This window comes from Peromyscus maniculatus, chromosome 20 (genome assembly GCF_049852395.1).
Source record: "Peromyscus maniculatus bairdii isolate BWxNUB_F1_BW_parent chromosome 20, HU_Pman_BW_mat_3.1, whole genome shotgun sequence".
Lineage (NCBI taxonomy): Eukaryota > Metazoa > Chordata > Mammalia > Rodentia > Cricetidae > Peromyscus > Peromyscus maniculatus.
In genome coordinates this window covers 61,170,733-61,187,154 of record NC_134871.1, presented here as the reverse complement: position 1 = coordinate 61,187,154, position 16,422 = coordinate 61,170,733, and the positions used below count along the sequence as shown (strand labels likewise).

The following is a 16,422-nucleotide window of genomic DNA, read 5'->3' as shown; positions in this document are numbered from 1 at the left end:
CCAAAATGAAAAACGTGTCTAGGAATAAAAATAACCAAGGAAATGAAAGACTTCCATAATAAAACCTTTAAAACATATGAAAAGAAATTGAAAAAGAGCAGGAGGGAGGAAGTGACCAGGTAGACGAGAAGGGAACAAGGCAGGGCAGTGCAGATGACCAAGTATGAGTACATATTCATGTACATTCAAATGCCAAATGAAAGCCATGACTCTCTATGCTACCTTCCAAATGAAGAAGACATTAGAAGATGCAAATACCTCCCATGCTCATTAATGTTAATATTATAAAAGCTACTGTTACTCAGAGCAATCTACTAAGGCACTGTAATCAATATTAAAATTCTTGATTCTTCACAGAACTAGAAAAAATTAATTTGTTCCCTGTACAAAATTCAATTCAAAATGGATCAAAGACCCTAATGTAAGATCTTGAACCCTAAAACTGCCAAAGGAAACATAAGGAAAACACTTCAAGACACAGGCATGGGAAAGGACTTCCTGAAAAGGATGCTAATAGCACAGAAAATAATATCAAGAATTGACAAGCAGGGCTGTATGAAATTTTAAAGCTCCTGCACCTCAAAGAAGATAATCAGCCAAGGTAAGAGACAGCCTACTAATCATAAAAAAAAAAATCTTCATCCATTCAATACATAGGTTAATAAATAGAACACACAGTTCTCAAAAGAATAAATAGTAATGGCCAATAATGGTTTGAAAACCTATTCAACATCCTTAGCCATCAAAGAAATGCTAATTAAATATCCTTTGGGACTTCATCATATCCCAGTCAAAATAACTAACATCAAGAAAACAAATAACAAAATAATGCTGACAACATGTGGGGATGGAGGAACCCTCATTCCTTGCTGTTGAGAATGCAAACTTGTGCAGCCACTTCGGAAATCAGTGTGGAGGTTCCCCCCAAAACATTAAAAACAGAACTATCACACAGCAGCTGTATAAATGTCTGAAGGCATCTGAGCCTGTCATCAACACATCTCACATCACCTTTACTGCTGCGCTGTAATAGCTAAGATATGGAGCCAGCCTAAATGACCATTATCAGAAGAATGAATAGAGAATAGGTGACAGATACTCTTAATATATACACATATATGTATACATACACATATTAGAGTTTTATTCAGCCATAAGAAAAATAAAATTATCTCATTTGCTGGAAAACATATTGGAGATGAGTTATGCTAAGAGAACTTATGCTAAGTCAAATAAACTAGGTTCAGAAAGACAGATAGTGTTAGTTTTCTTTCACATGCATGACTTAGATTTAGATACAAATATCCTTTATGGAGAAATACATACATGGATACAAATGGGGACAGAGAGAGAAGAGGTTCAAAGGGAGGGAAGAAGAAACCAGAGAGAGCAACATTGTGGGGTTAAAACAACAAAAACCATAATTTCTCTCATATACAGAATCTAGATGCATAGATGGATGGTTAGATAGACAGACACATACATAAATACATACATTTGTATGTATAAATACATACACAATTGCATATATGTGATGTGAAATCACAGGGGAACCACTTAGGGCAAGTCAGCAATGATGGACAGCAGAGGGTAGATGAGGATGGTAGGGACAATAAAGATACATGTGTGAAAACATCATGGTGAAACCCATTATTTTTCACACAAGGAGCACTGCCTGCTCTTCCAGAGAACCCAGATTCCATTCCCATCTCACAACCATCTGTAATTCCACTCCCAGGAGATCCAATGCCCTCTTCCAACCTCTGCAGGCACCAGGCTTGCAAGTAGTACACAGCCATACACGCAGGCAAAACACCCATACACATAAAATAAAAATTTAGCCAGGCACGGTGGTACACACCTTTAGTCTCAGCACTTGAGAAGCAGACAGGCAGATCTCTGTCAGTTCAAGGCCATCCTGGTCTATATAGCAAGTTCTGGACCAGCCAGGATGAGACCTTGTCTTCTCTCTCTCTCTCTCTCTCTCTCTCTCTCTCTCTCTCTCTCTCTCTCTCTCTCTCTCTCTCTCTCTCTCTCTCTCTCTCACACACACACACACACACACACACACACACACACACACTTAATGTAAACACTTAAAAACATCCAAATAAAACAGAAAATCAAAGTGCTCCTTAGTCTTACAACTGTCACAACGCTTGAGAAGAGCAACAGGAAAAGTCCCTGGATTTGGAGAGGTAGAGCTGTTTTGAATTTGTATCTGTCTCCCAATTAGCTGAGACAACAGGTGACCACCATGTCCATGGGTCCAGAAAAAAAAAACCATTGTATTCTTAAGATTAGATGAGTTTACAGGTACATGCATGTTTCCAAGTTAATTTCCTCACCTTTTCTACAAGATGGAACTGTAATTTTCAAGAAACTCTCAGGACGATTGTCTAATACTTCAGATCCTACCAGACAATATGCTTCTGGGGACCAATTCAAGTAGATGCCCTGTCGCCAATACATTCTGTTCGGGCGGAGTGCTCTCTCTGAAAGTTTAATGCATAAAGATTCATATGCATCCATTAGTTATTAACTACTTCATTACCTAAATGGGAAAAATTTCCAGTAATACCTTAAGTAACAGTAATACATATTTGTTTTGAAATGAGCTTTGATTGATTAAATTATGAGTCCTCCAAATGAATTTTAATTTTCTTTAATATTTCAATCACATAAGTTAATGCTTTGTATACTACTTAATATGCAGTGCAAGCTCATGATAAGGAGTGTAAGACGAATCTTAAAAGATCTTATTAATAAAAAAAAAACCTGGAGCCATATATTGGGATAAATGCTGAAAGATCAGAGAAACAGAATAAGCCCCAGCCAACCTCACCTTGCCAACTCCTCAGTCAATTCTGTTTCCACGAATCCTCAAACTGAAAGCCTCTGAGTCCTCACCCCTGAGGGGCTCAGTTGAACTGTTTAAAAAACCTCTAGTTCCTGGTCTTCACGCTTTATATACCTTTCTGCTTCCTGTCATCACTTTCTGGGATTAAAGATGTATGTCTTTCCCAAGCAAAGACATGAGATTTCAAGTGCTGAAATTGAAGGTGTATACCACCACACCTGCTTCAGTTCTCAGTGTGGCCTTGAACTCACAGAGATCCAAGTGGATCTCTGCCTCCCAAGTAGTAGGATTAAAAGGTGTGTCTGCCACCACTGTCTGGCCTCTATTTCTAATCTAGTGGCTGTTCTGTTCTTTGACCCCAGGTAAGTTTACTGGGGTGTACAATATATGGGGGGATACAATATATCACCACAAAGGAGTTTGACATGGTTAATATACAAATAATCACAAGTAAGTTTTCATAATTTTTGTAAAAATCAATTATATTAATACCATTCTTGAACTTTTAAATGTATTTTAACTACTTTTACTCATTAGTACCAAGAAACATAAAGTTTTTTTTTTCAGAAACCAGTAACATTTGCAGTTATCTTTTGTCCAAAATCCACTGATAGTTTCCTGTAGTGTTACAATGCCTCTGACTCTAGAAAGAAAGCTTACTACATAAACACAGTTTTGCCCTTTCTCCAAGTCCCTGGGAGATGAACAGCAGAAGTTTGGGATCAGAGCCTCTCTCAAAAAGCCAAGACCTGTTAGGCTTGCTGAGGAAAAGCCCCTCTTTAAATGTCTGTGATGAGTGTGTGTGTGTGTGTGTGTGTATGTGTGTGTGTGTGTGTGTGTGTGTGTGTGTGTGTGTGTGTGTGTGTACACATGTGGGTATGTGTGTGAGTGTGTATGTATGTACACTTAAATCAATGGCTCCCACTAAACCCCATCTTTTAAAGCTATATGATTCCTGTTTGTTAAGTCTTGTGAAGTACAATACTCAAAGTTGATGGAAATGCATTTATATAAGAACTAAGGCATTTTCCTCCCAGTAAATTGTATAAGCTGGTGCGTGGTCATGTATTGAACACTCTTTTAACTCTGGGAAACGCCATGTTACTTTCAACATTTCTTTCTATTTTGTCTAAATAGTAAGCATTGTTAAATACATACCTCTTCCAGAAAGCATGAAAGGTGAGATTTCAAGTAATCGATTAATCAGTCTTGACCAAAATCCCATTGGAAAGTATGGCATTTCATATAACCGAATGATGATCTCAGAGTTCTCACAGTGGGGGAGCTCTATCACAGGCCTGTGGTCAGATAAGCTGTAGAAGGTAGAGGCTATCAGAAACCCAGCATGGCACCTTGAGCCTGTTAGTCTGAGCATGGCAACCTGAGCCTGGTGGCCTGAGCATGGCAACCTGAGCCTGGTGGCCCAAATTTTTCACTGCTTTAAACCCAGGGAAATAACTATTCCACACAAATTGCATTTTTTAATAATATTCTCTTGTCACATGCTCTTCTACGTCAGGAATTTGGAAGTCACTTAATTCAAATGCATGTTCAGATGAAGTAGATGCACAAAAAACTTTCAACAATCCTATGTACACTAATAAATTAATACAATTAGTATAAAAGCAGGTATTACATGAAACATGAAAAAAATGTATGTCCTAGAAACAAGTACATATCTATATTTAGAATTGGTTGCATCCATTAATCTATATAATTTGCACTCTTAACACTTCAGTGCATTTCCATTGACAATATAACAAAGCAATATTTCCATTTCCATGTCATTTACGTTGACAATAATTCCAAAGCAATGTAAGAAGCTTCTGAAACAGGGTTAGAATATGGTTCTTCACCATGATGCCTATTCTTTTCAACTCTGTTGGAAACTCACTGTCTCCCTTAAGCTTCCCTAACTTAACTGTTTCATTGCCAAGTGAAGATAGCTGCGCATGTGCACACAGCTTCACTATTAACCTCCCTTAAGTAAGTTGAGTGCTCTTAAGCCAAATAGAAATTATATGCTTAAAATAATTTATTTCCTAAAGATGTTAATCAACTTCACTCTTTTTCAAAATATGCTATGTATTGCCAGAAAGTTTACCCCCCCCCAAAAAAAATACATCTACTACAGAAAAAAATTACTTTGTCAATGAAAATACTATAATATGGTCAATTTCTGTTGAATTTTTAAGGTCTGTCTTACCTGCTTGGAACCAGCAGATATTCTTCTCCCAATGGCAAGGCAATCTGGAATTTTTCTAATAGTTTAAAGTACTGTGTCATGTAGTTCTTTGGGAATCGCTTTTTCTTTGATAGAAATTTTTCTACATCTCTCCGTGAAATGATGCCCTTCGGGTGCTTCAGACAGCCCTCCACTTTCACTGTCAAAATCTGAAAGATTCCAGCTCATAATTACTAGCATTCATTTTCTGAAAAGTCTCCAACTTAAACCACTGCTTGTCCTTTCGCTCAGTGCAAGTAAGGAGAGAAGTTGGAATAAGGCAAGATCGAAGATCGAAGGCAGAAGTGCAGCCAGATAGCAAGGCCCAGAGGGATGTCCAATTTGGAAAAGTAAGGGAGGAGGATTCAGTTCTTCAGAATTTTCTTGGTCCCAATCCCCAGCATTCATTCTGCAGTCCCATCACTGACATATTCCTATACATTCCAAGAAATTATCTTCTAGATATTAATCCAGCAGGTTGGCTGTATACATTGACATTTCCATGTTAGGAGGCAGCATCCACCAATGGAAAAGAAGTAGTGTGACCACACCCTGTTACAGGATTCTACTGGTCACTTGTGAGTCTTGGATATCTCCAAGACTGGATATTTACTTGGATATCTCCAAGTAAATCTGGATAGAGGCAGGGGAACCTACCTTTCAACATGCCGCCTCAGTGATTCCAATATATTTGGGGCATTACATAGTATCATTCCAGTTAAGAATATGAATGTAGATCTGAAGAACCTAAGTCCAAATGGAGGCTCTGTTACTGTCTGTGGGACCTTGGGAAGGTATCTGGCTTTTTTTGTATGTGTTTTTCTTTGTGTTTTTGTTTTGTTTTAAGATGGTTTCCTTCTCTGAAATGAGATAATAAAGATGGCTCCATCTTACATTGATAGAGGAATAAACATATTGTATGTAAAGCTTAAGAAGTGTGTGACGCCAGGCGTTGGTGGCGCACGCCTTTAATCCCAGCACTCGGGAGGCAGAGACAGGCGGATCTCTGTGAGTTCGAGGCCAGCCTGGGCTACCAAGTGAGCTCCAGGAAAGGCGCCAAAGCTACACAGAGAAACCCTGTCTCGAAAAACAAAAAACAAAAGTGTGTATGATAATTTTAAGCCTTTTATTACTTTTAATAAAAAGTAAGTCCCTGTGTGGACCATAGTTACATATTCAATGAACTTCAGATAGGTTTCTTTTTAAAAGACATTTGAGACTGATTTTCTCACACCTCTGTGATGTATAAAGGGTTCCTAAGCAGATGCAAACATTATCTTTGTTATCTGTTCACTGAGGTATTGGACAGTAAAACTCTCAGGCTTACAGACTTATTTTTTTCACCTGTCTTTCTATTCCATATGTGTGATATTTACTAAACCAAGGAAGTTACCACCCATTTAACCAGCTGGTATGTCATGACTATGTCCAATGCGCTTGTGTGTAGGAAAGTGTGTTGATTATGCCTTCTCCTGCCCTTTGTCCTTCATGGTAGTTCCAGATAATTCTTCTAACACAAGGAACGGTCACTGACTACCCCTGAGTTGCTGAGACCTTCAGATAATGTGCTGTACCCAGGCATATGCCTCCCTCCTTACAGCAGGCTGCACCCTCTGGTGTCTCACATGCGTATGCGTTAGTTGTTTTTTTCTCCTTTTCATGTCAGCTTTGTAAGGGGACAGACTGTGCTCTAACCTCAAAAGTAGGACATCTGGAACATGGAAGACACTGAATAAATTTTGTTGAGTTTGTATAATTTGAAAAACTGATTTGGAGCATTTAGTATAGCTCCACTACTTATGTGGAAATCCTAACTACCTTTTTCTGAACTGGTACCTTCAGCCCTCTGTCCACCAACATTTGGGCTAACGAAGTTCCAATTTCGAAACCTGTACTCCACTAACCTGAAAAACCTAAAAGAAATGGGTGAGTTTCTAGATTCAGCCAAACCATCAAATTTAAACCAAGAAGAGTTCAGCTACCTCAACAAACCCATAACAAATGAGGAGGCTGAAATAGCAATAAAAAAGCCCTCCAGCTTTAAAAAAAAAGTCTAGGACCAGATGTATTCACAGCAGAATTCTACCACATGTTCAAAGATCTACAGACAATCCTTCTTAAATTATTTTTTTAAAGGAGAGAAAAGAAAAGAAAAAATATCCCTTCTAAATCCCGTCTACAAAGTCAGTATCACTCTAATACCAAAATAAAGATATGGCAAAGAATGAAAACTACAGACCAATAGCCTGATTAACATAGACTTAAAATGCTCAAAAAAAAAATAAAACCTACTTGGAAGCCATAAAAAATTGTTGGTCAGTGTTCTCTAAGAGATTCACAGACTTGACAGGCCATTGCTATTGCCTGTGGTGGCCCCATAGAGGTAGAACATGTTTTTATTGCTGAAAACATCATGTACTTCAGAGGCAGGGTCTAGAGACCCCTGAGCTTGAGCTGATTTGAATGCCTCCTCTCTGAGAACTAGCTCTCATGGTACCAGAAGACACCATTCAAGCTTTCAAAAGAGGGAAGCAGCCAACAGTCCTACCCAGCTATGATGCCTAGGAACCACAAGAATGACCAATATGGAACAATAACCAGAAATTTTCAATTTCCAAGTTTGGGAGTGACCCTTCATACAGTGATAAGATCTGAAATATTATTAGTTTCATCACCTTTAAAGAGTCTATATATCTACCAACTCATATGCTTAAATTACAAACTTTTTCAAACAAGAAGTCTGCATTTCCCTATGTATTTCACCCAGAATAATTCACCATGCTAGCTTGTTAAAGAGCCGCTTGGTTAATCCAATAGGTCTCTTTTGTATCTCTTTATCGCATAGTTAAATGAGTTTTGCAAACATATCCCTACCTTGGCTGAACATTCTTTAATAACTTTCATGGCATACCAGCTCAGAGCACAAATGTGGGTTCATTAGACTTTGCCCACCAGGAAATGAAATCATACCTGTCCTGTCCTTGTGACGCATGGAGGTGAATACCCTTATTTATTTTTGCTGATTGGTATCGTACAAACTTGCTCTTATTTTAACTTGGTTATTTATAGCCACATTCTCTTTATTTCGATGTATCATTACAAACAAAAGTGAACACCTTTGTTGCTTCTGCTAAGAGGAAATTTAAATGATCATTTGGCTGACCTTTTAAATCTTTCATAGTATCTTTGAATTGTTTGAATTCTTGATTTCATTTTCACTTCAAAGCCATGCATAATGACTCACACCTGTAATCCCAGCACTTGGAAGGCTAAAACTTGACTATTGCTGTGGATTCAAATCCAGGCTGGGCTAGGCCAACCTGAGCTGTATAGTCTCTAGGCTAGTCTGCACTACAGAGTGAGACTCTATCTCCCTGACCCCAAATTCACTTACATTAGCATCATAACACTATACCTAGGATAAGAAGAAGAATGTCCAAGAGGTTTCAAGTTAGTTACTCCATAGAATCTCCAGGAACTTTGCTATGATCACAGTAGCAACCTACTTTGGTTTGGTTTGGTTTGGGTTTGGATTTGAGTTGGGGGATTTGTTTTTGCTGGGGTTAAAACAAACAAAACAGTTTTGTTCCCCCAGGTGGTGTTTTGTTGTTTGCTTTCATTTTTGTTTGTGCTCTATAAAAAGGAAAACTGATGCAGACACCTTCCTTACGCTACTCTGTAAGACATGCCCACTTCTAATAACATTATCCACAGATACATGTTAAGTCGCATAGAAACTTACCACTGTGGGTGCAGCTTTCTCCTGCTCTTGTTTATACGGAGTTTCTGTCTGCCGTGGTGCTGCACTTACGCAGCAAAACCAACAGGGTGACTGTGCAGCATGCTTCTGAATAATGCATTCACCCACACATATTTTTATTTGACTCCATATTTGGCACACTCCCCAAAATTACCTTTGTACCTCTGTATTGTCTTCAAAGTTATTTTTAAATTTGCAAAATTAGAACACTTTAAATCATCAGACAGGTCAAATCAGTACTAGATATAAAGCTATAATTTCCTTTCATTTACATTAAATTGGGAATGCAACACACACAAAAAAATGTAAGTGTCCTTATTTAAGTGAAGATACAAAGGCTAAAAACAGGAAAAACAAGAGGAAATGTCCTATGTAGAATAGATACCAACTCAGGTAATGCTGACTCCATATAAAGTGCCCCTAAGCATGGGACACCACTGACTCCATCACCATGCCCTACATAGTAAATTCATGCCATCTGTGGCATTTGGGCAGAAATGTGGCAACCAATTTGAAAATATCTACTATTAGAACAGACACACTGCAATTAAATGCCAATTACACTGTTGTTGAAATGTTCTCTCCAGTGCCAGGGGATAGGATTTAGCCTCAACTGAAATTCCCTCTTCAAAATAACTCCCCTTCTATCTTTAAATAGATTTAAACAGTACTGTTCAGGATTGCTTAAAGAAATTTAATTAGCATTACGGTCTAATGGAGAAAGATTTCCAATATGAAAATGGATAATCATGTTAGAGACTCAGGAGCCACATGTAAAGCTGTAAATTATTTTCATAAATAAAATAATTACCAATGAATGTGAGAGCTAGAGGCTTCACTCTGAATTCTTCTCAGCCATGAATAAGTGAAACACATTGTGGTCCTTAGCTATTGTGGGCCTGTACCCCTCAGCACTATTTAGAAATGTCCACACAAATCTTTCCTTGTCAAGGCTGATACAACTGTAACCTAGAAAGCAGGGAACAAAATGATGCTATCAACGCCACAAAAAAGTCACACTCCAATCCAGTGCAATGAAGAATGGTGTCAACTGTGCTGGGAAAGCCTGAGCTGGTGTGCTTTCTCAAGTAATTTCATATGGAAAATCTACACGTGGCGTTTGTGACGTATATATCTATACAAACTCATGGGTAGTGTACTATTATTAGGAGGAAAAAATAATTTTCTATGTGAAAAATGAATAGACAAATGTAACTACCAATACAGTTTTCAAAAGTAGAAATATTTGGACCTCTGAAAAGTATCGTCCATAGCTGTGGTAGTTTGAATGTAATTTGGCCACCATGAGCTCATAGGGAGTGGCATTATTAGGAGGCATGGCTTTGCTGGAGTAGGTATGACCTTGTTGGAGGAAGTAGTCACTGTGGGGGCAGGCTTTGAGTTTTCCTGTGCTCAAGATACCACCAGGTCTGAGTCTACTTTTGTTGCCTTCTGATGAAGATGTAGTCAGCACCATGTCTGCCTGCACACTGTCATGCTCCACATCATGATGATAATTAACTAAACCTCTAAAACTATAAGCTGTCACCTCAATTAAATGCTTTCCTTTCTAAGAGTTGCCGTGATCATGGTTTCTCTTCACAGCAATAGAAACCCTAACTAAGACAATGGTCTTTAAATTTTTTCATTTTATGTTGAAGAAAGGACTGCATGTGTCCTCAGCTGTCCTGGAACTCTCTACATAGCTGAGGACGACCTTGAATGTCTGTTGATCCTCCTGCCTCCATCTTCCAAGCACTGACATTATAAGCACAAACCACCATGCTTGGCCTTCTTGCGTACTTTCTAGCTGGATTTCATAGCCCCACCAACCCAGGTTCCTCATATGTATTTACCCTAAAGATTTTCACAAAGCTTTTGCTCACTTAATGAAGTCAGTAACCAAACTTAGCACTGGTGTCTAGATAACTGCCCAGGAGTTGGAAATGAAGACAAGAACATGAACATTAAGATGCCTGCCCATTCCAAGAAGCTCTTTTATCAGTCTTCCCCATCAAATGGTCTATGGCTTTCTATATTTACAGTGGCCCCAGCCTTCTCGGATCCCAAAAACTAAAATGCTAAATGCTCTGGGTGCCCCCCTGCTCTGCTCTTCAATCACAACCTCCATTCCCCCAAATATAAAACACCAACCTGTGCCATGACTTTACAAAGCCACTTGGGTTCCACAAAATACAGGTCGCTTAGCTGCAGCGCGGGGTCTTGAAAATGCAGAAGGACACCTGCAGTGAAAATCATCAAACTGTGAAAAGTGGGATACAGAATAATACAAAGACTCCGGGGTAGCCAGTTATATTGAGGGTCTCACAGAGGAGGACCCTGGAAACCCCACCCATGCTGCTCCTGGGCTCTAAAGCCCCAAAGGGGTAAAGGAAGTTACTTTTGAACTATACAACTTGTTCATATATTGGAATCCCAGCATGCTCTGGAAAGTGTCTGTTGATAAATGCAAATACACAATATTCTTGTGAACCCTCTCCATCAGTGGTTTTCAGCCTTCCTAGTTCTTCAACCTTTTAACATAGTTCCTCGGGTTGTGGTGACCCCCAACCATAAAATTATTCTGTTGCTACTTCATAACTGTAATTTTGCTACTGCTATAAATCATAATGTAAATACCTGAAAGGCAGGATATCTGATATGTGACACACACCCCCAAAGGGGTCACAACCCACAGGTCTAGAACTGCTATTTTACATGCATAGGACAAAGACATATTTTAGTTTCCATATGGAAAAGAAACAACACATATCTCAGCATATCTGATTTAAGAAAGAAGAAAGGAATTCATGAAGCTATTTTCCATACAACAGAATATGGGGATCAAAACAGATTCCTGGCTATTTCTTCTGGGACTACAAATCAACTCACATGGTCTGCAAGCTAGCAATGAATGGGCCAGCATGGCTTGGGGCTGTAGTGGGCTGAGACTTTAACTGTGACATCAAATCACACAACCCTCTACTGTCTAAGGTGACCCAGTGACCCACTGCAGTAATAACTGCTATATAAAAACAATGCTCACACAAAAATGTGATACTATGAAAGGACATAGTTACATTGAGGGTCCATTGTCTCATAATAACAAAACTGTGTCCCTGGATTCACATGTCTTCACCCTGCTCAGGGCGTCTTTCATACTTTGTCCTTAGACAATTTCCAAATATGCTCTCCTAGGACATGGTATGTGATTGAAGGTTCATACATACGGTGGCCTTACAAAAGATAAAATCCACCAGTGACCTGTTTAAGAATTCTATTGGCATTCTCTTAAACTTTGAATAGAGGTTATACGCAAGATTCAGAGATCTCTTCAAATTATCCTGACCTAGCACCAAAAAGCAGAATCCAGAACCAACCAACCAACCTGACTCGTTTAGGAAATGAACGGCGTGTGGGAGCTCGTTCTCATCCAGCTGCAGCTGGTGTTCTTTCACGAGTTGTAATAAACGCTTCCGGTTAATTACAGGAAACTCAGCTGGCACGGCCTTGCGCTCTGACAAAATGATTTTCTCCAGTTCCACGTAGCAGTCTGGAATGAGCTGCCCAACCACAGGCTGATCTCGGATCTATGAAATTACAAATGACAAGGTGTAGCAATCTGTTTAAACCACAGATGTGTTGTATGGTAAATCCAGCCACAACCGTTTTTACTTGATGGATGTGTTTATAATAAAATTGAAACAAGATGTAAAGCCTATCTAAATGATAATGAATAGAAGATGAAATTAAAGTAAGTAAATTATGAACATGGAGTCAATTTGAGGGGGAAAAGCTGCAAATAAAATAGCCTGGAAACAGTTATCTAGTAATACAGAAAATCCATTTCAAAAACAAAGGCAAATAACTAACCAAGAGAGAGTGATTTCGTTTCCAAATGCACTGAGGTTATGTGCAGTACATTGGTGGGGTAAGACATTAGTCTGTTTTGAGAGCTTTGGGACATTTCTTTATGAGATGAAAATATATCCACAAGTATTGGACTATTGGACCATAGATACCAAGAGTTAGATCTGGAGACATGAAATCTCCTCCCCAAGTTATATTCTCTGATGGAACCTTAAACTTTGGAAAATAAGATTTATCTAAACAGCAATCAATGATCCCGACCTGAAAGCAAGATCACTGTCCACAACATGGACTGAGAGAGAGTGAGGTTTTCAAATGAGGGTCTTGAGATAATGGTTTTGATAACAGATATCTTTTCTTGGCTTTCTTTTTACCCTTCAGAAGTCTAATTTTAAAGAGAAATACAACTCTAAAAATAGCAACCAATGTCTCTGAGAACCACTAGGGGGCAACCTCTCCTCATGTCTGGATCCATATGATGCCTACACTAGTTCTACCCATCAGAATTTCTAACTTACTCTTAGGCCCAAGAAACTGGGTCTTTCCAACACACATGAAAACAAAACTGTGGCTAACTCCTCTCTGCTTGCTCCCACCGCTTTGTTTCCAGAACTGAGAACTACTACTTCCATATTTTCCTGCAGTCATTCAAAAATAGATAGCCACTGCCCCAGAAGACAATGTATAATCCGACTAACACTCTTCTTCATTATTTGAAAATTAAGACAACATAAAACTACAATTTCAAGGTTATGTTTTAAGCCAAGGAAGGAAACAGATCTACGGAGACAAGTGAATGTCTCACAGGAAACAAATCAAGAAAGGGGAAGAGTGCTGAAGGGTGGGTCCCGGGCATCAGGAGGATGCAAATGGGCTGGAGCCTGTTAAAAGGGATATGGTCCCCATTGAGTGAGGTTTTGTCCCATATTTCCTTCACTGCTCACCTTGATAATGGGATCACTACCAGGCTGAGGTAGGGAAGGAAAACAAAAACTCTTCTAAAGAGACAGGTAGGTGTTTATAAGTACAAGGAAAGGTTTGGAAAGAGTCAAGACAAAAAGAAGATAAATGAGGCATAGAATGGAGTGCTCTCTAATCGATTCAAAGCTGTTCCTTGAAGATGGGTTGCAAGCCTCAGAGAGGACGGTATCCCAGCAAGGCAGGCTCTCCTACCCAGCCATCTGAAAGAAACAGTGAGGCCAGCCAGGGTGCCAGAATGAGGTAGCCATTAGCAATATGAATTCCTATTAATAATACTGTCATTTAGGGAAGCATCTTTTGCTTTTTTGTATAAAGATTCATTTATAAGTACAAGAAGGAATCTGGTCTCACTGATTGACAGTAATAACTTGCAGCTGTCTCCAAGTAGTATTAACCTAGTCACCTCCCCCACAGTAGCATCAGCCAGGACTACTGCCCCATCTACCTCACTTACAGGCTTGCTTCAGCTAAATTCAGGCTTTTTACAAAACAAACTCATCTTCTAAAAATGGTCCTTTAAATACCTGATCTGTGCTTTAGCAACAATGGAAAAAGGAAAAACTAATAAAATATCCAGGGGAACAAGGACATTCTTTAGGTGCAATTAAAGCCACAGAAGTAAACTAACTGGATTAACTCAGATTAATCCAGTGAGTGAATTTTGCATATTTGTGTTTTAAAGAAGACAATGTATCCCTAATCTTATCAGTCATGCAGGAGAGTTGGGGGGGGGGGCAACATAGAAAGCATCTAATACATGACGCCATTTTTATACAAACACCACCCAAATCAGGAAGACTTTTAGTAACTATCAAATGCATGTTAAAAAGAGTTTCTCTCTCTGGGTACCACAGAGACAAACCCAGCCATAGATGGCCCATCTGTTTTCTGAAAGGAGCAGAACCTGTGAGTGTGGCAGAGCTGAGCTGACGGGCCACAGTGGAGCTGTACAAGGCTTATCATTTAGCATCCCAAGCTGGAGGAGCAGTTTTGAGAATGCAGTGTGGCCCTGTAAGAAATTACTCCGGGATACCCAGACTGCGCCAAGTTCTGGTTACATTCTGGGATCTCCACGGGGTCAACACGGAAAGACGAGGCATTGTGTTTTCCACACTGAAGTACCTGGAGCGTTTGCCAAAAATGTCAACCTTATTCCCTTCCCGTGAGTACTGGAAACTTGTATATTCTTCCTGATGACCCATTTACTCATGTTTTCTAAGGAGAAGGCTTACCAAAGAGAGTATAAGAATTTAAAACACAAATCTTAAGATGGAAATCTAGCTCTCTGAATTAGGTCATTATTTAAAGATTGCTAGTGGTCTTGACAACTCACAACATTAAGAGAAAAAGATCAGAATTTTAAAAAATTGAAACCACCAGAAAAAGAATTCTGAAGGAACCACGCAGATGATCAAGATGCAAGTAAAATTGGGACTCCCAAAGGAAGCTGCTAGAAGAACAGATGCTGTAGAGGACCAGAGGACCAGGCCCCACTTTCACATTTAGCCTCTGGATGGAAGCCCTGGAGAGGAAGCTGAGAGAGCAGGCCTCTGGATGATTTTCTCAGTATCCTGGCAAGAGTCTCCCAGCTCTTCTTGGGGTCCTCTAGTTATTTTCATTTCCACTTCTATGAATTATAAATGAAGTACGGTATAAATAAATCATTTAAAAGTGCAAGTGTTTTCATAGTTCTTATCTATGAAAAAAAAAAACCTACAATTTCCAGATAATTGCTCTCTCTTCAAGGTTTCTGACATTTCTAAGCAGCAGTATGAAGAGAAAAAGCAAGGAGTATTTTATCTATCAGCCTGCAGGGGGCGCACACCCTCCCACTTCGACCATCTAGCAGCCTGCAGGGAGCGCACACCCTCCTACCTTGAAATTAAGACTCTCATTTATGATGGTTTTCCGAAGCTTTGCAAGTGCATCGGACTCCTCGGTGGCATTCACGAAGTGGTAGTCCCGGATGGTGGGGAATCCTCGCTTATTTAGGAGTTCCTTGGTGATTTTGCTTATGCAGGCTTTGCGCTGCTTCTCATCAGAAACATCCAAATGTGTGCCCACCAGAATCACCGGGGAAGAAGAGGCACGAGCCTGAGGGTACAATGATAAGATACGTCCCATTTATGTAAAAAAATAAATAAAATAAAAATAAAAATAAATTTAAAAAAAAAAACCCTTCCTGGGTGCATTTCTGCTGAAATCTATGCCTGAAACTCAGTGCCGACATGATAACAGACTCAAGGACTTCTGAACCAGACAATAGCAACTGTCTTTTCTTACTGGTAGCGTGTGCATATTCCTCTAAAGGACATGTCTTGAAATTCAATCCTGTGACAGAGCAGTTCCCATCTTGAGATGGGAACCTTAGGAGATGCTTAGGTCACAAGGGCTGAGCCCCAGAAACAGACTGACTCTGTCATCACAGTAAAGGAGACCCAGTAAAGGGTAAGTTATGGCCCCTCCCTTCCCTTTGCTATGGGGCGTGTGCACTCCTGCCCACTTCATCAAGAAATAACACATGAGGAATGGCCTTGCAGATGCCAGCCTCAAGGTCCTGGGTTTTCCTCCCTCCAGAACTGTGGGAGAGAAATCTCTGTAGTTTGCACAACAGAGATGTTTCCTTAAACCTAAAATAATGAGAGTCATAAGACAACTTTAAAGTTGTTATTATTACGTCTTTTTTTAGTCCAATTCTTACTGCTTTCCAGGTTCCTACATAACTGT

At 39.5% G+C, this 16,422-nt stretch overlaps 1 protein-coding gene across 2 annotated transcripts in view; it reads right to left on the bottom strand.

Annotated features, from left to right (window-relative positions):
- The window catches only part of Lrrk2 (leucine rich repeat kinase 2), a 145,927-nt gene that overhangs the window by 49,772 nt on the left and 79,733 nt on the right, over positions 1-16,422 (bottom strand). For both annotated transcript variants that reach the window (XM_076556638.1, XM_042264518.2), the window contains exons 31-36: positions 15,571-15,789; positions 12,233-12,434; positions 10,999-11,087; positions 5,067-5,254; positions 4,019-4,173; positions 2,349-2,495 (exon numbers count right to left, since the gene is read on the bottom strand). In XM_076556638.1, coding sequence (XP_076412753.1) covers positions 2,349-2,495; positions 4,019-4,173; positions 5,067-5,254; positions 10,999-11,087; positions 12,233-12,434; positions 15,571-15,789 — 1,000 coding nt within the window. The remainder of the gene's footprint in view (positions 1-2,348; positions 2,496-4,018; positions 4,174-5,066; positions 5,255-10,998; positions 11,088-12,232; positions 12,435-15,570; positions 15,790-16,422) is intronic.